This window comes from Triturus cristatus, chromosome 11, assembly GCF_964204655.1.
Source record: "Triturus cristatus chromosome 11, aTriCri1.1, whole genome shotgun sequence".
Classification (NCBI taxonomy): domain Eukaryota; kingdom Metazoa; phylum Chordata; class Amphibia; order Caudata; family Salamandridae; genus Triturus; species Triturus cristatus.
The window spans coordinates 770,970,546-770,994,094 of NC_140594.1; the positions used below are offsets into that span (position 1 = coordinate 770,970,546).

General features: G+C 41.9%; 1 protein-coding gene across 1 annotated transcript in view; it reads right to left on the bottom strand.

The window, feature by feature from the left end:
- The window catches only part of UNC5D (unc-5 netrin receptor D), a 1,316,579-nt gene that overhangs the window by 37,702 nt on the left and 1,255,328 nt on the right, over positions 1-23,549 (bottom strand). The window contains exon 16 of the mRNA XM_085634460.1: positions 2,149-2,327. Within this exon, the coding sequence (XP_085490586.1) occupies positions 2,149-2,327 (179 nt within the window). The remainder of the gene's footprint in view (positions 1-2,148; positions 2,328-23,549) is intronic.

Here is a 23,549-nt window from a genome sequence, read left to right on the forward strand (position 1 = left end):
ACGTACTTTAAAAAAAAAATAAGTCTGTTGCTGTGGGTGCTCTGCAGACCACCGCAAAAGAATGGTTGGTGCTGCCCCTTCTAGAGAAGCACGCCTTGAATGAGCATGAACATTGAATGATAATGGTATGGCCTCTGATGCTTATTTGTTATTCATTTATTTATTTTTATAGATAAGACTCATGTTTGATGTGACCTCATCGGTTTATGTTTGAAGGTGCTTGTCTGTACCTCTCCCTCAATCAAGGAAAGTACAGACTATTCCTCCTGTTTGCTCCCCATGGGTCAGAGATCTACTGCTGCTCTGTTTAATTAAATCTGTGTTTTGTATCAGGCAGTTACTGTATTAGTTATGCCCTTATTCTTTTTGCAATCTGTAATGCATAACATGTGATGCTTTAAATGCGAATAAACTGATTAAAAATAAATATATACAAGGCCCCAGCGGCCCCTGCCAGCTCCCCAGCTGCACCTACTGTGATGCTGATGTGAGCCGGCATTTTTTTGGGGAAGAAGTGGATTCCCTATTGCCCACCTGGGGCACCCATAGTATGGTATTTGTTTGGGCAGCGGGGGGAGCCAAATGGTCACTGAGGGAGCCGGCCACTTAAAATACTGGTAGGTGGCCTGGTGCCTAACCAGGATACCCACAATGTGTGCACCTGTAAAAGAGGGGAGCCTTAAGACCACTATGGCCCCTCCAGCCCTTTTGGGTGGTGGCGGGAGCGGCCTCCATTACTTAGCTTCTGCCTGGATGTGTGCAACTTTTTTCTCTGCTCCTGCCCTGGCAGAAGCAAAGTTGGATAGGGGTAGGACTTGACCAGGCTCCTGAGGATGGGATCCCCGGAACTGGTTTATGTCACAGGGAGAGGGCCCGATGTCCTCCCCCCCCGGCTCTGGGGAAAACGCTCTACAAGGCCTCTTGGAGGCTTGGGAATGGAGCAGCATGCTCCCTTCCAATTAATTTGAAATGGAACCCTGGGGGATGGGGTACCTAGAGCCTCCTGGAGGCTCGGAGAGGAGGGCCGCGTGCTCCTCATCCCCAAAAAAGGTAGCTGTGCCGCCCCCTTCCCTCGGGCCCTGGCCCACAGAGTTTTTAGTTTTTCTATAAGTCAGGAGACTCAAGTTATTTTTATCGGGTCCTCGGATCCTCCGCACATCTGCGGCACCGATACGAAAATAAATGCAGTTTCTGGCCAAGTGGCCACCAGCCCTCACGGGGCAGCATATCTCTACTGTGCCCCACCATGTGCTTTTTTTTTACTGTTATCTAAGACAGGGGACTGTTTCCATGAGTTCTAAAATGTCTGCTATCACATCTTTCTTGATGTGAGGTCAGCCAATTAGATCTTATATAAAGATCTGTCGGCTCCACAGATTTTCCGCAACATTAAATATTGATATTTTTCTAATCTTAATTTCTCAAAAACTACTGACAAATTTACACCAAATTACAAAATGCATGCTTTCTGGACCAAGATCTAGCTTTCTGCCAAACGTAGTGTATTTCCCTTCAGCTTTTTTGGATGTGTCTATTTTTCCTATGTAAAAATGAATGGAGCAGACACATTTTGGGGACACTCCCTTTTTATAGACCCCGTTTGATGGTCCACCTCAAAACTTTCCAAGAAAACCTCTTGAAAATTCATCAAACAGTGCCAATGTTATGAGCAAATGAAAAAATTACTTTACCCAAAAATATTTGTAATATTTAATGTAACTTCTGGGTGGTGAGCCACCATGTGTGATTCTGTTACCTAGCTTCACATGAATAGTGGGGCTGCTGTTAACTCAGCAGCATTGTAGGATTGAAGAGTCTTGCTCTTTGCTTGTTCCTCTATCGTCTCAACCAACTCACCCTTTTTAAATATTCCTGTGGAGGTTCAGCAATATTCACACTTTGTTCAGCTGCTTTTCCACCCCAGAAGCATAAATTGATCTATGCAAGCTCTTCATTGTTAATACTATAACATGCGTTAAGGATTGAACGCAATTACATTTCAGATGAAGTTAGTCACGAGAATGCTGACAATACTCATTTTTCAGAGCTCAAAGGGAGATTTCTTATTTCTTTTTTTTAACCCAAAGACCAATAAATCTGACTGTGCATTTTCGTTGTGCTTCCAGCACTAGCAGTCATGCACCGTACCTGTTGATGCTGAGCTTCTGTGCTAAGAGCTGCCAGTCTTTCCCTTTGGAGTTGGGTGTGTCAAATGTTGCACATATTCTCTGTCGGATAGAGTAAGGGATTTTGAAGGCTTTGGGTCCGGTCTGCGCGGGGAAAGTGCTGTCCTCGTGTGCAAAGAAAGCAGTCATCTCGCGTTCATTCTGCACAAAAGAAAAGTAGATTTCAGGACAGTGAACTTGTAGCCAAATGTAGACACACACAACCACTTATTCTTTAGGAGACACAACAAGCATTGTATAGGCCATTTAGTCACCAGTGGCCTGTGGCCAAGTCGCATTTGGACAAAATATTGAGTTTTAAATATCGAGTTACAGAAATATCAAGAAAAAATATTGTTATGCAAAAATATTATGAAGCAGGAATATTGTTGTCATGAATATCGATTTTTCAGGTAAGTAATATCATTGTCAAGAATATGATAGTTGTTAATACCATTTTCAATAATATAGCTGTAAAAACATAGTTTTTTATTTATCTTTAAGTTTTTTCGTTCATATACTAATTGTATGTGTTAATATTGATTGTATAATTTTTAAAAAATATTTTAAAATATAGTTTACAATTTTAAGTGATTTATAATTGTTAATTTAATTGTTAATAGTAATCTAGTGTTGTAGAGGGTTGCTAGGTTTGTAGGGGTATGAGGTGGGAGGTTATTAAGTATAATTAGTTATTAATTTACTAATAAATTGATTAAATATGTTAATTGCTTAATAATTATACATATTAGTTGCTGGCTGGGGGTTATAGGGGTATAGTGTGGGAAGGTAATTAAATAATAATTGAGTAACAACTAATAACTAATGCATTAATAATTATGTAATTGATTATTAATTGTGTTCTGGTATACTTATTTATTTTAGTTAATGTGTGGGCTACTAGGTTTATGGACTGCTAGTGTGGCAAGTTTATTAAGTCACAAATGAATAACAGTATTTTTAATTGATAATTATTAAAGTGTTTAGTAATCATGTAAATCGTTTGATTATTGTTTATTTTAGTATATATAATGTATAATTATATAAATAATTTGTATTTGGTTAATTAATAATGTTCATATTAAGAGTTTTATATTTTTTTATATTTGTTGTAAATTAATTGGGTTATTCAAATACGTTATGTGTTTGAAGTGAAGTACATTTTCTACTGTTGCTCAGATTGGAGTGGGAATACTAAATATTACCCCTCTGAAGTCCAACGGTTTCTCTACCGTTGCACAGACTGGAGTGGGAATAGTAAATGTAACCCCTTCAAAGTCCATCACTTTCCCTACTGTTGCACAGTCTGGAGTGGGAGTAGAGTGAGAGTCAGAGTCAAAGATATGTTTATTTAGATCATAATCTTTAAACAATACAAAACAATTAGTATAATTTAAAATTAAATCACAGCACTCGCACAGGCAATTTTACCAATCAAATATTCAGACCGAATTAAAACCAGATTAAAATCCTCTCGACCTATATGCATATCAGTTAATAAATAAAACTCACTTCTTTGTTGGTGGGTCTACTCCCTACGAAATTATAAAACCGGTTCTAGACAAGATATTAAAAAAATATTTCGTAATTTATTATAAAATTCTGTACTGCCTTTATGAACTTCCCCAAGGCGATTGCAATTTCTATGTTGGGCATTTCTGTGATAACATCGATCGCTTGTACCCGGTTTCTTATGCCATATTTTACAAATATTGGACGTAGCCAGAGTTTGCGTTGCTCTAAGATAGTTAGACAGTCCAGCAGAATGTACACAGAGTCTGCTCTTGTTCCCAGGTTACATTTACAGCACCCTTTGGGATCGAGCATTTTGTTTTTAATTCCTTTATTTATTAGCCATGGGTTAATCCCTATGCAGAACCAGATATCCAGATAGGGGAACCAGTTTTCCTTTGCCCAGGAGTTTATCATAAACTTTACTGATTTTTTCTTGCTAAGGTATTCCTTGTCTGCTCTTTTTGATGCTTCTTGACCATTATACCTTAGCTCTTTTTTTTGTACCTGCTATCTTAAGTAACGCTCGGCATAAGACCACTTTTGTATTCTCAGCAGCCTGTACCACTTTCTTACTACACCTTTTTGCCCAACTTAAATTACTTTGTTGAATCTCATTACGACACCAATATGCAACTTTTTGTCCATTGTCATTCTCCAGGCGTTTCCAAAATCTAATCGCTGCTACTTGTACTTGTACTCCCCACACCATTGTTCCTATTTCTAATCTTAATGCTTGGATCATTGCTGATGGGGGCAGTGATAAGAGGTTTTTCAGGCATTTTCCTTCCTCCAGGTCCCGGAGTGGGAGTAGTAAATGTAATCCTTCCAAAGTCAGATGCCTTCTTTACTGTTCCACAGACTGGAGTGGGAATAGTGAATTTCATCCCTCTCAAGTCCAACGTTTACCCTTCTGTTGTACAGCTAGGAGTGGGAATTATATTTATATCTATTAATCCCAGACTTCAAACACTTTCTTAATATTGTTTAACTATATCTATCATTATTATTTGTTCATTTTTTAAATTTATTTTATAATATATATTTATATATATATTTTCTTTAAATTTTGATAATTTTGTTATAATATTTTTAGTAAATGTTTTTTTGTTTTTTAATGTTTTGCAGTTGATTTGTTAATGTTGCCACTAGCCAGAGTTGACTACCTTACTTCAATTCATTTTCACCCACCTATAAATCATTATTTTCAAGTTTATTAGTGTACTTAGGGGCCGATAAAAATGGCGGATGGCCTAGAGTCCATCCGCCATCGTGGTGGTGACTTAGACCGTCCGCAATACATGCGGCGGTTCTGCATACCACATTAGGATGCGACCCCCACCATGGCGGTTGCATCGTGCATCTTTGACATTGCGGCGGGTGCTGCTGACTGCAGCACCCGCCGCAATGTTGAAAATGCATGTTGTGCATTACAGTGCACTACGTGGCAGGCACCACACGGTGCCTGCCACTTAGTGCACTGAAATGTAGGGGGTACCATGGGTACCCCCCAGTGCACATACACCTCCCCCACTTAGGGGCCTGTAACGGGCCCCCGAACAGGCTCTCCAACAGCCTTTTTATTACGGTGTCACCGTCATGGAAAGGCTGGCTCACAGCCTGCATCATAATATGGTGGACGGGGCCTGCTAGGCACCGCCACCATTTTATGCATGCAGACCACTCCACCAGGCAATCGGTCCATGGGCGGAAACACCATCCGCCACGGATGCAGTCTGGATCCCCCCACCATCGTAATGTGGCAGAGGGAAAATCTCGGTCCGATGGTGGGAGGAACGCCACCGCATGGTGGCGGTGGTGGTCCTTTCACCATCGTAATGACCCCCTTAGTTCAATGGAAGGGAGACAAAACTACAACACCGAGTATGTGTTTTGTAATCTCACAAGAGTTCAGGATGGGGCATAATGTTCATAGGGATCTGGAAGGAGGTGGTCAACCTTGTTGTCACATTATTTGTAATGGTTGTAAAGCTGATATAAAAAATATATACACCCCTAAAATAGTTTCTCCTTAAAAGAGGTATAAATATACACTACTCAACCATTTTGTCACCTCAAGAGTGTCCTTAGAACCAATACCCTTTGCTTGAAGCCCCAAACATAGAAGCACTAACTACACTGTGAATGTGTGCTCTATGAACAGCATTGATCATTTAGGGAGCAAAGTTGCACGCGTTCATTCTTGTGTTGTTCAATTCTTTGTGTATTTCTTGCCACACCAGGTTTCTCACAAGCAAAGGACAGAAGCAGGTCAGGTTTATCTTATTTTATAAAACCTTTATGGGTTTGTTAAATACTGAACAGTCTTACAAAGGGCATATCAAATGCTGCTGAACAAGGCGTAGCACCTTTTCTATACTCCATGGAAAGAAAGAGAAAGGCCCTCTAGTTAGAATATCAGGCAATGTATGGACATTTTCCTCTAAATATCCATTGTCAGAATAAGAGCTGCGAATAGTGATTAAAAGGATCCATTTCACCAAGACTCCTTGGGTCGAATTTTATGTAAAATAAATAAATGGCACTTACACATTGCCAGGACATCCGGGGCATTATTATGAACGATTCTATTTAATATACTCACCAGTGCGAAGGCCGGTGTACAACTCTTTGGGGTGTGTGTGTCATTATTTGTTATCCCCCACACCGTGAAAGCTGATGAGCTAATGGAAATATTATACATATGTTGCTCTCATACATTTTCTTTTGGGTCCAAAAGTATTCCAAAAAAGTTTAGACCTTTGTGAACTTGTGAGTTTGTACGTATCTGTAACATATGTAAACCAAGTTGGTCCAATTCAAAATATCATCCCCACGTAAAAATTCTCTCTCAAAAACAGGAGCCTTCTTTTGAGATTTCGCATGACACACCCCAACAAGAGTATCCATGATGCATTAGAGGTACTTAACTGTTGGGGGTACTGTTCGGAGACACTGAGCTAGCCACAGATCTCTCCGACTTGCAAATACAGTATGGCAAGCTATACACAACCTTGGGGGCATATTTATCATTATTTCACGCAACGCTGCAAGACACTGTGCTGTGTTGCACTGCGGGAAAGGGAGAGGGCAGAAATGTGCATTATTTATCAAGATATGATTCATTCCTGCTCTCTACCTGTACTGGTGCCTAACGCCAATCCACGGGCCCTTTTATAGTACAACGGTGCCTGCATTGCAGACATGATTGTTTTTGTGCAGGCAGGGACACCTGACTGCACAAAACCGATTCTCAGAGCCATTTTCCTCTAAATGCAGCACATGTAAAAAGAATAAAAAAGGAGAAGGAATAAAGGTATTTCTCCTGGTTGTGCCTCCCCTGGGACGGCATATCATTTTGACGCATTCCCAGTCTTGCTAAATCTGGGAATGTGCCAAAATCCATGCGGGAGAACACCGTTGCTCCACCCATGGAACGTCTCCTTGGGGCAGAGTAATGCAAGGCAGCGAACTGAGCTGCCTTGTGTTAATCCAGATTTACAAAGCCATGCAGAGCCATGCAAGGTGGCCTTGTGTGGCTTGATAATTATCATTCTAGGTTTTGTGTCGCCCTTGCTCTATCTTGCGTGACACAAGGATGAAGCAAAACTTTGATAAATAAGCCCCTTAATACTGAAACTTCCCCTCATTGTTCCAACATTGAGCCATTTGTGTTGAAATGATAGTTTTGTCACATAGATCCTATGTGCATTGTGGACCAAAAACCTGTATGGTTTTGCTAGTGACTCTAATGAAGACCCTAGAGAAATCCTTTGACTTTCTTAGAAGAGGTCTACAAACTTTAGATGTGAATAGTAGTAGGAAAACCTATTTTTGGATTCTTACCAGAGTGCAGATAGGAAAGATACATGATGTGCTATTATGAAAGTAATAACACAATAAGACATGTTTCCAGGTATAAGGAAAATCCTAGACTAGCAGTTCACAAGTCTTTTATCCTGTAGGAAATTGACAGATAAATATAAATCGGGCATTCTATTAAACATTGCTATGCAACTGATAACTCATATTCTGATTCCTTACAGACAATATTTTAGGTATCTCTGGATTTCTGCAGCTGCTGTGGTATGCATATTGTTTCCCACTTTCCAGCTCCCATACGGGATTTCATTCCTATTTCCTAGATCGTGTTTTCACAGCTTGAGACCTTAATCATGAGTGAGGTTTCTAATATCAGCGATTCAACAGTTTAATGCCAAGCAACTCGCTTTCCTGCCTTCGCACTCCGCCTCTACTGCAGTCAATAATGTGCCCAAGAGCTGTCGGTCATATGTCCACTGTAGACTGGGTTTATGGAGCTCTGGAGATTTATTCTTCCGCGAGCCTTTATCCCTTTCGGAGATGCAGTAAATTGTCCATTAAAGTAGCTTCTATGCTAAGCTCCTCCAGTCCATCAATGAACTAGCATCATGGTCCCTGCAGGCAAACTGTCAGCCTGGTGGTGAACATCACTAGACAGCAATGTTTCCAGAGTATAGTACTCAGGGTTGAATTTTTATATGTTAATGTTGTTTTAAAATAAGTGCCCAAAATGTTTCAACATATTAGTTATTTAGGTGTTTAACAAAGCACATTCATCTCCCTATGCAGTTTGCCAGATACACTTATCTGGCATTTTCACAATCTTACCTTATTGCATTGTACTGTTCTTTTATAGCACACTGTTGTCAGGCCCTTGCTATATTGTGTTATCAGCAGTTGCATGCCACGCTTTTAGTGTTTCTATGACACCATAGTGCTTTAAGTGCTTGGCTACCCTTATAATGTGAGACTGGGATATTCATTGACAAGTTGTATTTTTCTAAGAGTGGTTGTGTTTTATTTGGTTAAGGTTCATTTGTACAAGGTTTTACCCCTCACAAAGGTGTGCAATGCAACTCTGTGGTTGTAATGACCATGGTTGCACAGCTCTGGGAACTCTCACTGACTGGAGTCTAGATCTGGGGAGTTCAATATGGAGAATGTATTAACTTGAGGAACTATCACATGCAGTTCCTACGCCTCACTTTACCCACCAACGGTGTCCACAGTGTCTTGAGAGGTTTTATTACATTAACCTGTACTACATAAGCATCAACTTAATTCAAGTTAATGACATGAAACGTGGTATAACACTTTGCATCATTCTTATACCTAGCACTATACTATCGAGGTGCAGGGAACATATGAACGGGACAGAGACATTCTATTAAGGCGACAAAGACGACTTCTACTATATTGAAATATTTCAATCTTACCAACATTGACTTCCCATTACAGTTGGCAAAAACAATGGCAACACCCTTAACAAATATGTGCTATTCACATTCCTGAGCCCAACACCATGGTACCATGGAGTAATCAAAGATATATTTTTTGATTCAAACACAAACAGAGAGGGAGTGAAAAGCTGAAACACAAATAGAAGGGTCAGTCAGCTTGTCTTCAGGACCTCATCAAATCAACAATATTAGGTACATTGGAAGAGTATGTTGTTCTTTAAAGAGCTTGCAAACCTGGTACATTTGCCTTAATCCTTCCAATTCTTCATCAATTCTGTGTTTACAAGCCTTCCTGTAACACCAAGTAGGATGGCCATCACAAGAAGCTCTACAGTCATGGCATGGTTCATGAGTGGTCATCGCAGGATAGAAGGACGCCATCCAACCTAGTAACCGTTTTAATATAGGGCACCTTCCCTTCAAATGGCATTTCAGCAACTGAAAGCTGACAGACCTCCAAGTAGAAAGTGCTAAAACACTGTGCCAGTGAAACACAATCATTCTGTAGAATAAGGTAGAAGCAATCCTTTGAATTACCAGGCATGCTGCACAGAAGTCCACTTCCCTTTGTCATGCCCGATCTTTTGCACATCTTCTGCTTCTCAAAAAGAAGACGACAGTGAAATTGCATTGTGTGTGTGTTATTTGTTGTGCTAACGACTTTCTCTTGTAAAATCTGTCCGGTCCTCAATAACTAGGATTGTTCATTTCCCCATTGGCCTATTAAACAGTTATTGTGATTAGGCACTTTTCTCCTGCCACAGTGGCGTAGGAAGGGGGGTGCGGTGGGTGAAGGCCGCCCCGGGTGTCATCATTGAGGGGGTGACAAAATGGCACAAATATGTGTTTTGAACACATATTTTTGCCATTTTGTCAAGCCGGGGGGTGACAAGAAATTTTGTGCACCGGGTACCACTTGACCTTGCTATGCCACTGTCCTGCCATTCCTGAGAGAAGCGCCATTCAATAAAGAGGAGGCTTTTTCAAACGGAGATCATTACGTACCTCAGATACAGCTTGTGGAGGAATATACAGCTGCTGCGAGGCTGGATTGATGTTAGTGGGAACAGACACTTTATTGATAGGAAAAAATTCCAAGATGGCGTTCACTTTGTTTCTTCTTCAGGTGCCATGACACCTTCCAGGTTTGTATTTATAGATTTATGTTATTGTGTTTTTGAGGTGCTTGAAGTTGAGAGGTGGTCTTGAATTAGGTGACAGAATGCCTTATGACAAACAAATAAAGCCAGCAAAACAAGAAAAAACGCCCAACAGGGAAGTACCCCACGTCAATCGAGCAACTGGCACTGGAAGGAAAACTCGTAACAGTATAGATTCCTGATTTAAAACCTCAGATTCCAAAAAGAGAAGAGGCCATTGTGTATCTAGGTCACACAAACTCTTCAACCATTTCAGATGGTAGGGCAATGCTTTTCAACTAATGCCCCCTGTTTTCGGGGCCAAGCACACGTTCATAAATGGGAGAATCATGAGCAAACTGGCCGCCAGGGACCTCTCCTTCTAGATCTGAACCCTCCTCCATCGAGCAAAAACCCCTCACAGAATAATTTGTCATTGCTAGCTTAGATTGCATACCATCGAGAAGAAGACAAGCACCATCTCTGACTTACAGGGGAAAAAAAGAAACAGCGAATCATACATTCATGCTGCGTGAAACTGACAAGACACGAAAGGCAAACATAATTAATGGGGAATATTGGTCCAGAGAGACAATAACTCTTCGGCAGCCGCTTGATTATTTAAATCTTAAGGCAGCATAAAAGGACTGATGTTCTTTAGCCTCAGAGATGTTTGCAATGGTTTCCTGTGGAGTGCTGATACAGAGCACCGCCAATGCATGAAGGCATCCCAGTGGACCCTTCTTTGCTTGTGCCAGTGGCGGTGATACTGTAAGGCTTTCTGCTGGAGTGGCAGCCATCAATAGCATTACATGCAGCTGAAAAAATAACCTAGAGAGGTTACAAAATAAAAGCATTCCAATGCTGCAGTGTGTGGTTTCTGAAAACACCCACTGTAGCCCAAGGGTTGGGGTCCCTCTGCACCTCTATTCCTCTTTCATGTATGCATGCACTTAAAAAGGAGCACAATACCCATCATATGTACATTTTTATTCACAGGAATAGGGGATTTAACGGTGATCCTGAAATGTAAGAGAAGTGTTTAACATTCTCTCTTAATGCAACACAAATAACAGGCAGAGGCAGGGGCTAATGGGTGCTTGTCACAGGCAATCAGTGGGTGGATGGTGGGTTAATTGCTCCCCATGTTCAGATTACACCGGTGTAGTAGAGGTTTTTTTTTGCCCTGGGGGCCGTTTTTGTTGCAGGGGGCCGGTTTTGAAGCGTAGCTGCAATTTCGCCTACCTGTAACAAAAGCAGCTGCAGTGTTTTCCACACACAGCTGTGGCATAACACAGGCCCCCGCAATTCCCGTGGTGTGGGTGGGCCACCGGTCTGCAGGCAGGGGGGCCCTCAGCACAGTACTCTGGCCTGAGAGCTCCTGATTAGATCTGGAGTGGGAGCTCCTTCATGTACCTTGCGAGGGGGGGGGGGGAGGGAGGGGGGGCGGGTCTCAAGTTTTGTTCCACCATTCCTCTTGAGATAGGCCTGGCAATGTAGGGAATTTACCTCCCCTGCCTAGAATGGAAGCAGTTCCGGTTAGCAGAGTAGAGAGCCTTTCACTGTTCTTTAGACAAATGTCTGATCAGAACATTTCTAAGGCACAGCTGCTGAAGATACATAGATTCTCTCAGAATAAAATTTAATTTTTCTGGTCTTCGAATATATTTAAGTTACTTGAAATTTCACTGCATATGTCAATCTTCCCTGGAGGAAGCTATCTCTCTCCTTGATAACAAAAGTGGATTCACAGCAATGCTTAAGCTAACACTTCTTATGCACCGGGAGTTCCAACGGGTGTAATTCCATTCCATTATGTTTTCTCATAGCATGGAATTTCAAATGGCATATATCAATCAATCAGTCAATCAATCAAAGAAGCAGCAGACCTTTGTCCCACATCGCGGGAGGCAGCATACCTCTGTCCCGCCGCGCGGGGGTCTGCAGAATTTTATTGGCCGCAGCTGGGGTGGGACTACGTCCCCCAGCATTCTACTGCCAAGGAGAAGGGGCAGCCAATGCGGCAAAAGCACCGTCCAGTTCCTGCAGCGCATAATGGCATGGGATGCACCTGGGTATGTGCCCATGTGAAGACCGGGCCAAGAGCGAGCCGGTCTGCACCCGTCAGAGCCCTGGGGAGGCTGGACTGGGACACCCCACTTGGCACTTTGACTAACTTCAGTTTTGTTACTTATATCCTGTCGATTCTATACGACAACAATGGGACAGCATAATGCAAATGATTTCAAAAAGAGAGCAAACACCCGGAGCATTGTTTCTAAAAGCTTTCATTGAGGAAGATGATCTCATTCTAACTCACACACCATCAGTCCTCCACTCAGTTAGTGCTGCACAATCTAACTCCCGAAATATGTTATTTTTGGTAAAGCCGACCTGCGCACTAAGGGAACAACTGGACCAGTGGTGACCTATCCTCAGACTAAGTGAAAGCCGGTCAAAGAGGCGAGTAAAGACCAAAAAGCCAAAGTTAGTTGTTGAGGGGCATTCCTAAACCATCTAATATCCCTTTCCCTCATTCAGTGGGTAGCCAGAACTTGAGAAATAAAGGGAAATCACATATTTCAGCTGACTCCAATTCCCATAGGGATAGTCCTTTGCAAGGAAACAGCTACTGTGCCTCAAAGGGAATCCACCAGCTAAGAAGTGCTCATAACCAACTGAGCCCCCATGTCGGACTCCGGTACCAGACAACTCACTCAATTCTGAGGCTCTATTCAATGAGTTACACTCTCTGAAGAACGAAATATGTGAGTTAAACTCTCTGTTATTGTCATTAGGTGGGATTATTGGGGCAGCCAAAATAAACTTTTCTGGGACATTTTCCAACTTATCCACTGCTGGTCAGGGCATCATTAATGCTGCCGCTTATGATAGGTTAATTCATCATCCAGAGGACTCATCTCTCAAAAGATCTAATCTTGAGCCAAGGTCTAGTAACTGCAATATGTGGCCAGAGCAAAGGCCATATACACAGCTTCCGGTTACACCAAGCCCAATAACGCCTTCATCCAGTGTGAGAGCAGACACATCAACTGGCAATATTTTGGGACTGCAGCAATGAAATATGAATTTCTTGCCCCATCTGGACATCCCCCCTGAAGCTACTCCCTTTGTTCTGGTGATTAAGAATGTACCAAAGCCTATCATGCCTGATACAGAAGAATATTTAAGAAATAAATATGTTTATTGGCTCAGGCTCCACTTGAAGGACGTAAATACTCTTACCAATGAAATTACAATGGTAACTCATGTAGACTGGATTGGTCGCTCAGTGAAAGATTGCCACGGCGACTGTGTGATTATTCATTTTCATTCGTCTGATTTTGTGAATTTTATGTTAATATCTCATTATGCTAATACAGTTCAGTCTGAAGGTCTCCATCTTGAGCCCCTTGGTTACTTCTATAAACCACAATTTGACTACAATCTGCTACCAGCATTCACCAGCCCCATGATTAGGAGGTATGAAGCAAGGCGCCCTGTATTTGGCCTGCCACTAACCAATCGCTTTCAACCCTTAGCAAATGCGGGGGAAGTAGATTGATCTGCGTCAGTTGGTCTGGGATGCATAATCCAAAAATGAGTGGGAGGGAGGTTACAGGTCCCTCTTCCCTTATATGGTCAAGAAGCTCAATATGACTCCTCTCATCTTGCACAGACAGCTAAGTGCAGTAACGGCCCTGTTACCAACCAAGGACCAGAGAAAATAGGGGATTTCATCACCACTACCACATTATCTAATTCTAAGGAGGGTACTATCCAAGCTCCTCCCTTACCAACTTGTCGGGAGAAAAAAAGAGACTTTATCACTACTACCACGCTACCTGATCCAAATAAGGGCAGTAGCCCAGCTACCTCTATAGCCCCTGATCGGGCATATGCCATTGGCAATACAGATTCCAACACCAAGCTGGTATCTTAGAGTTTAGCAGGGTTACCCCCAAATTTAACCTACCCAGATTGGTGCCAGTTAATTGACAGGTTTGATATCTGCCTCTTTCAAGAGACCTAGTTTTTGTTGTCTCATTTCCGTACTGGTTATGTCAACTTTAGCCAGGCTGCTGTATTCGCAGGAAAGTGTAGGCCATCAGGAGGTTAACAATTTGGGTGAAAACCTCCCTATCCTGTGTGATTAGGTAGATCAAACTGGGTTCTCCTGACTTAATGTGTATTAGCTTACGCTTTCCATCTAATGTACTTTATCACATTTACAATGTATATTGTAGATCAGTGGTCTACAAATTTAAGTCACTGGTTATTGATCTTTTGAACATTCATTTAGCAGCCCTACCTGTTGTGGTATTCAAAATTGTAGGAGGTGATTTTAATTGTACGTTCAAATCGCTGGAATCAAATGATGTGGCTCTTTCAAGTGAGGATGATCAAGTTTGGTCAATCCCAGTTCTTACAATCCCCCCTATTAAGAAATGTTTTGCATTGGTTGTTCAACTAAATGCACTTACCCCAAATCAGGGTCTATAAGCCTCCAATGGTAGAACGGTTTTGGACAAAGATGGGCATCACGTGTTCAATGGTATGCACAACAATAGCCTTATTGACCACATATTTCTAGGTACTAGACAGTGACCCAACTTGGTCAATACAATTGTATTGCGACGTCAAGATAGTGAACACAATACTCTTGCTCTTGACCTCTTAGGTCATTGGGTAACATAATCTCCAATACTTGAACTGAACCATTTGATGGAAGGCTTAGAATGGCCAGCAATCTAACAATATAATTAAATAGAGTGTTATGCTGCAGTCTCTGGATTAATTGGAGGAGGTTTATATGATGGTAGCTCACGGCATTTGAGCCTTGCTCTTGCTGGATCTGTCTTTGGGACAAAAGGATATCCTGGGTGGCATTAGTACCACCCATAATCAGATGTTCTTGACATTAAGGAATCATTATTATGTGGTGAACAAACAGACAGTAGGGAGAAAAAGCCAAACCTTGTTGGTATAACAACCACTGCAGAGGCACCAGGAAGGTACTCTCAGAGGCTATAAAAAAGGAGAATATACATCAGATCCAAGTCGCTAGAGAGGTTTATAAAACCTCTACCATCATGGCCAAAAGAGAATAGGAGAAAGGAAAGTGGGAAGGCATGTTGAGTGCAGTTAGAGCTGAGGACCATGCTCATTTTAGAACAATCTTGCTACTGGAAGCAGTGACTGTCAGGTTCATATTGAAAATAATATTTGAGCAGCAGATTGGTATGCTCATCTTTCAATACTGTGTTCCTGGCCATCAGAGTTGGTAGCCCCGAGTGTGAACTAGCAGGGCCAATGGTGAAATGTTTATGTCCCAGTTTAGGACCCCCTAGGGTTGGTTAACCAAACAAGAGGACTAGATGAGCAGAGTATGCAAAAAAAAGGATAGTATTTACATCTCCTCTATGAAAATAATCGAAAGGGCTAGATAAGATTCCTGGGGATCTATTTTCAGCGGAAATTGAGGTCTGGTGCCCCTATTTTTTACTCCTCTCTAATGCCATCATGAGATGGGCATCCATCCCCTTGACTTGGGCTGGGACAGAGATCATTCCCATTTTCAAAACGAGCTCCAGTGCACTTCTGCTCAATTATAGACCAATAAATCTGACAGATAGTACTCAAAAATTATTCTGTAGGTTTATTCTGGACAGGCTACACAGATGGTTAACCACTACTGAGATCCTCTTACCCCTGCAAGCAGGTTTTAGGGAATGCACTAGTATCAGTGGCCAGGTGTTTTGTTTTCAGTTACTTTATTGAAAAACTGTTTCACTGGGTGGCGGTCGCCTATATTGTAGACCTTCTGTCCGCATCTGATTTAGTTCCAAGATCCACTTTATGGCAGGTACTACCTGGAATGCTGGTCCCAAAGTGCCATATGGATATAATTATTTGATTGCATCTTAACAATTATGCACAAGTCAGATGTGGACCAATGGGGAGAACAGACAGAACCAATCCCATCAATGGGAGTGCTCATCAGAGATGTGTTCTTGCCCTTACATTGTTTACGCTGTTTATATTAATCTGGTAGCATACTTGGATACTTATGAGAATGATTTGCCTATGCTAGCAAATGTCAGGGTCCCAGCCCTTCTGTTTGCAGATGACAAGTTATTGCTTTCAAAACCACCTATGGGGTTGCAAAATGTATTAGATCATTTTGAGTGATCTAATACATCTGGGTCTGGAGATAAACATCGGGAATACCAAGTACATTGTCTTCAATCCCTCTAATTCTACTAGAACTAATACTTTGCTTAAAGGGTTACTATTTGAGAGGGTTCATATCTTTGATTATCTGGGGATTACCCTAACTGAGCACATTGATTGGCACACCCACATGGTCCACTGTTAGCTAAAATTGGAATAACATACTGGGAGTATAGTGAAGACGGTACGAGGTTCTCATTTTTGACCAATCTTTCTAGCTCTACACATTTATAACCTTCAAGCTTTAGGGGCAGCTCTTTATGGTGTGGAGTTGTGGGGCTTCAAGGATCCACCTGCTCTGGTGGCAGTTAAAAATTGAGTTATGCGATTATTCACTGGTCTTCCTGTTAGTACTCCGCTGGTTCCCCTTAGATTAGATTTAGGGCTAAAATCAATTCTGATAATATAGGGTTGAGGCCTATTTTAAACTAGAGAAGAATCTGGGCTAAAGCAAAGAGAATATATTTGAAATTCTGCTTAGCGATACTCCTACGCCATTCTTTTATTGCCAAATGGCTATGCGATCCCAATTTTGAAACACAACACAAGGCAGTCCATTGCCTTTGTAGTTTCTCGCTTCTTGTCAACTATGTGGTGAGTAAGACAAAAATGTAGTACTTCCTTAGCTGGAAAACAGAACAGGAGCGTGAGAAGTTGCTATAAGCTTGGTTCTCTTACCTTTGTAAACATAACAATCACATGAAAACAAGCTTGCTACCACTACTATGAGTGGTAACAAGCTCATTTTCATTTGATTGTTATACTTTCTTAGCTGCCCATGGTTGTGAAATATAGCTAATTATTTTGTCTGTATTTGTGATGACTGTAGTGTCTAGCATACATTACACACATAAGGTAGTCGCAACTGGATTTAGCTCTGTACGGGGGTAAGATACCTTAGAGATACATCACCTATTTAGCACTTCTGGGCATGACAACAACTTGCAAGTGAGTGATGATTATTTGCTCCAGCAGGGGTATCATTTACATTTACATTATTCTTTTATCCGTAGGTAATCGGATCCCCAACCCAGTCGCTGAAAATATGCTATTACATCTTTTTGAAATTATTTTTTCTTTTCTTAGATTCACAAAATTGATCAACCATTTAGACCTCTGGCCGAAAGGATATGATGGATTGATCATCAGCCATGTAATGTATACAGGTTTTATCTACTGGATTTATTATTGTATTAATTCATTTACTCTATCTTCTGAAGTGAAATGGATATGTCAATAGAACTGGATGGGCATTACTCTATGCACTGACTGTATATTTTCTTTTAGCCAATGTTTTGGTTTTTTATGTGCTTTATGGCTTTATATTAGTGTCCATTACACACACAGGCTAGTCATTGTTTAGCCCGGTATGAGGGTAATATATTTAGCATTACTGGACAAGGGCATGGGGATATTTGCTTCCAGTGGGGGGCTCATCCTCATTCTCATTATTTTTCTACATTTAAATAATCTGCTCCCCAACTCAGATGGGTATAGCAATACTGAATGCTAGCAAGGTGTGTTAGTCGATGAGAATATAATATTATATTATTTAAAAATATTTTTAGATCTTATATAAAGGATTAATTATGTAGACCTTTGGCCAAAAGGACTTAGAAGGATTGATCAGCAGTTAAATAATGTATATAGGGTTTTTCTATTGGATTGTATAACTTGTACAATCTTTTTATTTCATTCTTTGTAATAAAATTGAAATTTTTGTAACAGACCAACTGGATGGAGTCTTCTCTATTGTACTGACTATACATATTTCACTGATGTTTTGCTTTTTATGTGCTTTAATGGCTATATAGCTGAATACAAATTTTAAACTACAATCAATCAAATTGATTTGTATAATACAGCTAATCACATAAGAGGGTATCTAGGTGCTTGCAGGGTCTGAGGGACTCAGTCGAAGGACTCAGATCCATCTGAAAGTATACCCTTGTATGTTGATGCCATGTACCCTAGCAACCAGCGTGTGGTGGGATATGGTGGTATATTATAGGCTGCCATCTCTCCTTGGTTGAGGAGGGCTTGGATGTTGTTGGATATAGGCATGCACAATCAAGGGCAGCTAACTGCATTTGACGTGAAGGACTCAACCCACACCTGGTGATAGTTTATGATGTGTAACCAAAGATGTTTTTGTGAACCATCAACTGTGGGTGGACAAATTAGAACCTTCAGTTAAAAGTGTTTTTTTCTCAGATTAGAGTTAAAAACAGATTTATTAAGAAAAGTCTGAATAAAAATCAGTACATTAATTGGATCAATTTTCCTAAATTTCAATAGGATTTCTCAACTTGCAGAGACTGTGAAGTTTCTCATAATTCTCATGCAATGTTCAAGATGCTTATTTGTCACTCCCTTCTTCTCCATCTTTACAATTTTTGTTAAATCCTCCTCAAATTCGCCACTTCTATGTTTGGATTTGCTACATTCCAGTCTGACTTTCCCTTCTCACAATTAACACCTCCACTAATTTCATCAATTTTCTCAATCTCTTTTCTCTGATCTCAGATCAAATTTAAACTGTAACTAATGACTTCATCAGTTATGTAATTGGAGACATCAAGACTAAGTCACGGAACCCAATTTGTTTGCATAATGTTATGTTTCTGAAGTTCTAGTACATCTGACTACAATTGTCCCATACACAGCAGGGATATCTTTTCTTTCTGATCCTTTTAAATACTAAAATATGGCTTTTTCGACATCGGAGTTCCTTTGATTTTACTGAATAGCCATTCAGCTAAACTTTACAACACTCATGCGCAAGAAATCCGTAAAGCGAGTCTTGCACATGTAGCTGGTTGAGTCTACTAGCATGCTGTTTGAATTTGGGTTACTGGTTAAGGGGGCTGAAACCCTACCCAAGAAGCAGTCACAATTACTGGTATGGAGAAGTTCAAAGTAAACCCCAAATTAACCTGTGCTAAAACCTCTGGTGGCTTGACACAAAGCATTCAGGCTTAACTTCGATGCAATGTGTAAAATATTTATGCAGAACTTTAAACAGCAACAAAATGAAAACACAACACAAACAAAATCCCACACCAATTTGGAAAAAAAGAGTAAAATCAAATAAATGATTTGACACACAAATGACAAAAATACAATCAGTAGAACCGGAGGTAGGCAATTTTAAAGATTCAGGTGAAAATAGCCCCTAAAAGCACAAAGCACCAACTGTGGTTATCTGGTCACGTTGGACCCGGACAAAGTCACAAGGTCAGGCCAACCCTGCATACAGGGCCAGGCTAGGCCTTCTGAACAAGAGTACCTTAAATCCTGGCAGTGAAGCGTTGCAAGATCCTGCGTCGAGGGTGCACTGTGCAGCGATGGTTCAGAGGAGCTGCGAGGCTGTGATACAAGGTACTAGGCCACCATAGAGGATGCCATTGATGAGGGACTTGCAATGTGACGTCCTGCATCAAAGATGCATCATGCACCAGCCTTCCTGAAGAAGGTGCAGCGCTGCGGAGTCTTGCATCGTCACCAGGCAGGCCATAGATGAGGTGCTTGTAATGCAAATGCCTTCAACGAAGATGCATCACACAGCAGTGGTTCTGAGGAGACTGTGGGCTGTGATGCGAGGACCTGCCTCGAGGATACTTTTGGCAGCAATGGTTTCCGAAGCGGAGATGGGTGAAGATGCATTGCGCTGTATTGGTTCGGCTCAAAGGACGACAGCTGGACTGGCACCATCAGGTCGACTTCCAAGGGTCCAGGACTGGGGTGGAACCACTTGGGTGGGTAAGACTCATAGCAGACAGAGTCCAGGTGCTGGGTTTAAAGTGGTCGGAGCCTTTTGTCTTGAAGTCTCTGATCCGGAGGGCAGCCAACTAGCCCATGGAGTCACTCTAGTGGTACTGGGATCAAGATGCAAGTCCAGTCCTTACACTCAGGCAACGGGCAGCAGGGCAGAAGGGCAGCAGGACAACATAGTAGCAGTCCTTCTTGCAGGGCAGCACATCAGTCCGTCTGAGTTTTCCACAGGTACAGTGGTGTACTGAAGATTTGGATATGAGGGTCCACTATTTATACCTGGTGCCCTTTTTGAAGTAGGAGAAGGGCTCTGGAGGTTTCCACCCCAGAGGTGTTTGGAATTTCCTGCCTCCTTGCCCTGTCACCAGTTTGTCTGGGCCCACAATAGACAATTGTCAAAATCTTTGTGAGTGTGTTCGGATAAAGCCTTTGTGATGTGCAAGTATGGTAGATGACAGCTTCTTCCCCTCATCAAGTCAGAGATGGCCCATCCTGCCAACAGCTATGCTCCTTTGTCTCACTGTCTGGGAGCAATATATGCAGACCAACTGCTGCTACACCTAGTTATGTGACCAAGAAAACAGGCTGCAATAACTAAATAGTTGGACCAAGAAAATGCCATGCTCTCCATGCCACTGGAGTCAAGCTATTCTGGCTATTTCGGTTCTAGGATGCTTGTTTCCAGTCCAGGGAGGACTTGGCCTGGCAGTTCGGGCTGGACTGTTCCTATTGATGCAGGGTCAAGACTGATTTGCATATGGCTGGGTTCAAACTGGAATTGCATGGTGAGCAAAAAAACGATGGATTTAGGCCCAGGTTTCTGTACTGGGGTGAATGTATGACATTGTTCTGCATTCTGTCCATCATTTGTTCTTTTAGCAACTTTCGAAAAGTGGCATTTCCAGAACTGGGTCTTAAACTCTGACGTTACCTAAATTATCTTTTGTGATGTACTGAAACTTGCCCTTTGTTGCAGGTTGTGAAAGCCTTCTTATCAGTAGCTATTCGTATCTTATCAGTAACTAGAAAGGCAGTGCCCTTTTGTGTCATCTGCATCGATTTACAACTCATACTTAATAATTCAGGGCACAGCAGATTCAATAAGTATTGGATAATCCAGTAGGCCTCACCTTTGGGATCTATTGGTTCTAGCCATCAGTGGCGGCCGGCATGGCCTGCAGACGGCGAGAAAGGGGGGTGTTGCGGGGGCAATCGCACAGGGAGTGGGCGGGGAAAATGTTGCGTGGGGGGAGTCGTGTGCAGGGGAGTTGCGAGGGGGGGGATTGTTGACTGCGCATTTATAATTTTTAAGAAATGTACCTTACTACCAGTCCCACATCTCTTTGCTCCTGCCTTCCTTGTCTTGGAACAGGAAGCCCCACTGACCAATCACAACACTGCAATGAAGCATTGTGATTGGTAATAAGCCTGGGCGGAATTTGCGAAAGTGGCTTTCGCAAAATATCGCGCAACGGCAAAAAATCCCTGCGATCACGCGAAATTTCACGTGATCGCAGAATTTCTGTGTGCTGATTAATGCGTTACTGAATTTGACCTTCAACTCGGGCACCTGTTTTATTTTTGTCTGGAAGACCTACAGATATAAATAAAGCAGGTGCCAGAGTTGAAGGTCAAATAGTTAAGTGCTTCCTGTTTTTGTGACAGGAGCATCGTGCCAGAATGAATCCTGCCCTGCATATTTATCCAAGAAGATGCCACCGGTTTGTCGAATACCTCTACTCAACTGGAGTACTTTCTACTGGCTAATCAGTAAGTACTACGCTACCTCGTTGGGTAAATGTATAGTGCTTTTCCTACACTATAGCTGCGTAAAGGGCCAGAAGAGTTGTCTACAGCGACCATGTGTGTCTGTAACGTTGCCACAGAGCCGACGGGTGCCAGGATCCCTCGAGTGAGCTCTCCATCATAGTGGGGGAAAGGGCGGGAAGACGTTGCACACCGCTGGTGTGTGGGCCGGTGCCAAATGGGCGGGGCTTCCATGCAGTTCACATGCCTCTTGTTTATAACGGGCCAGAGACCGATCAGAGCAGCAGATGAGGAGACAGAACCTCCTGGTGTCAGGAACTACACAGGGATTGTGCTCGAGAAACTCATGGGTGCAGAGAGCTCCATCAAGGATTACAGCAAATTGTTGATGGTAGATATGTGGAGAAAGCACACCTGCCTAGCCTCCACTGTGTGCTGATTAATGCGTTACTGAAAGTGACCTTCAACTCGGGCACCTGCTTTATTTATATCTGTAAGACAGATATAAATAAAGCAGGTGCCCGAGTTGAAGGACAAATACTATAAGTGCTTTCTGTTGGGGGTTTAATTTTTGTGACAGGAGCATCGTGCCAGAATGAATCCTGCCCTGAAGATGCCACCATTTTGTGCAATACCTCCATTCACTGAGAGAAAAGATGATGAGGATGGACCTACTCTGAGGTGCCCCATGTGCATGACTGTGAGAGAGCTGTGGAGGGGCGTAATAGGAGAAACTAAGTGTCAAAATATTATTTCTGATTCAATCCACATATTGTACTTTTATGCTAGTTTCAAAACAGCTGCCGTAACATAACCAAACAGTGGTGAGGTGAGTGTGCACACTGACAGACGTATACTGCTGTATGGAAATGTCCACCTGTGACAACCCCTGTACTAGTTGTTTGGTTGGATAGATGCACAGCAGATTTGTTGTACCTTTGATTATATTAGGTTTAGTTGATTTTTATGGTGCACCAAAAGGTGGCGCCGAGGGTCCAACGGCGTCTAGAACATAAGTTGAAAAAGTGATACTAGAGGTTCTCTAGAGTCATCCCTTTATGGTCACACATTTTGTTGTCTTTTCCACAGAAAGAAAGACTTCCACTCTGTTAATTCAATGGTTTGCAGGTAATTTATTTCATTAGCAATTTAGCTTAATTTCGAGCATAATTTGTTATCCTTTCACATATTCTCAAACGTTTTTATCCCAGGCAATGTCATCATCATTTATCCTATACAATGCATTTCGGGCATTAGGGTCATGCCCTTCATCAGGGAGTTGACACTGTAAAACGGATGAAGGGCATGACCCTAATGCCCGAAATGCATTGGATAGGATAAATGATGATGACATTGCCTGGGATAAAAACGTTTGAGAATATGTGAAAGGATAACAAATTATGCTCGAAATTAAGCTAAATTGCTAATGAAATAAATTACCTGCAAACCATTGAATTAACAGAGTGGAAGTCTTTCTTTCTGTGGAAAAGACAACAAAATGTGTGACCATAAAGGGATGACTCTAGAGAACCTCTAGTATCACTTTTTCAACCCCTGTACTAGGTCACGAGATTGCCTTCTCCTTCACCTGAGGCCGCCTTGGCATTTGCCAGCTGACGCAGAGATCTGGGCGAATGGTCTGCGGCAATATGCGGCCTGGGGACTCTGCCAATGGA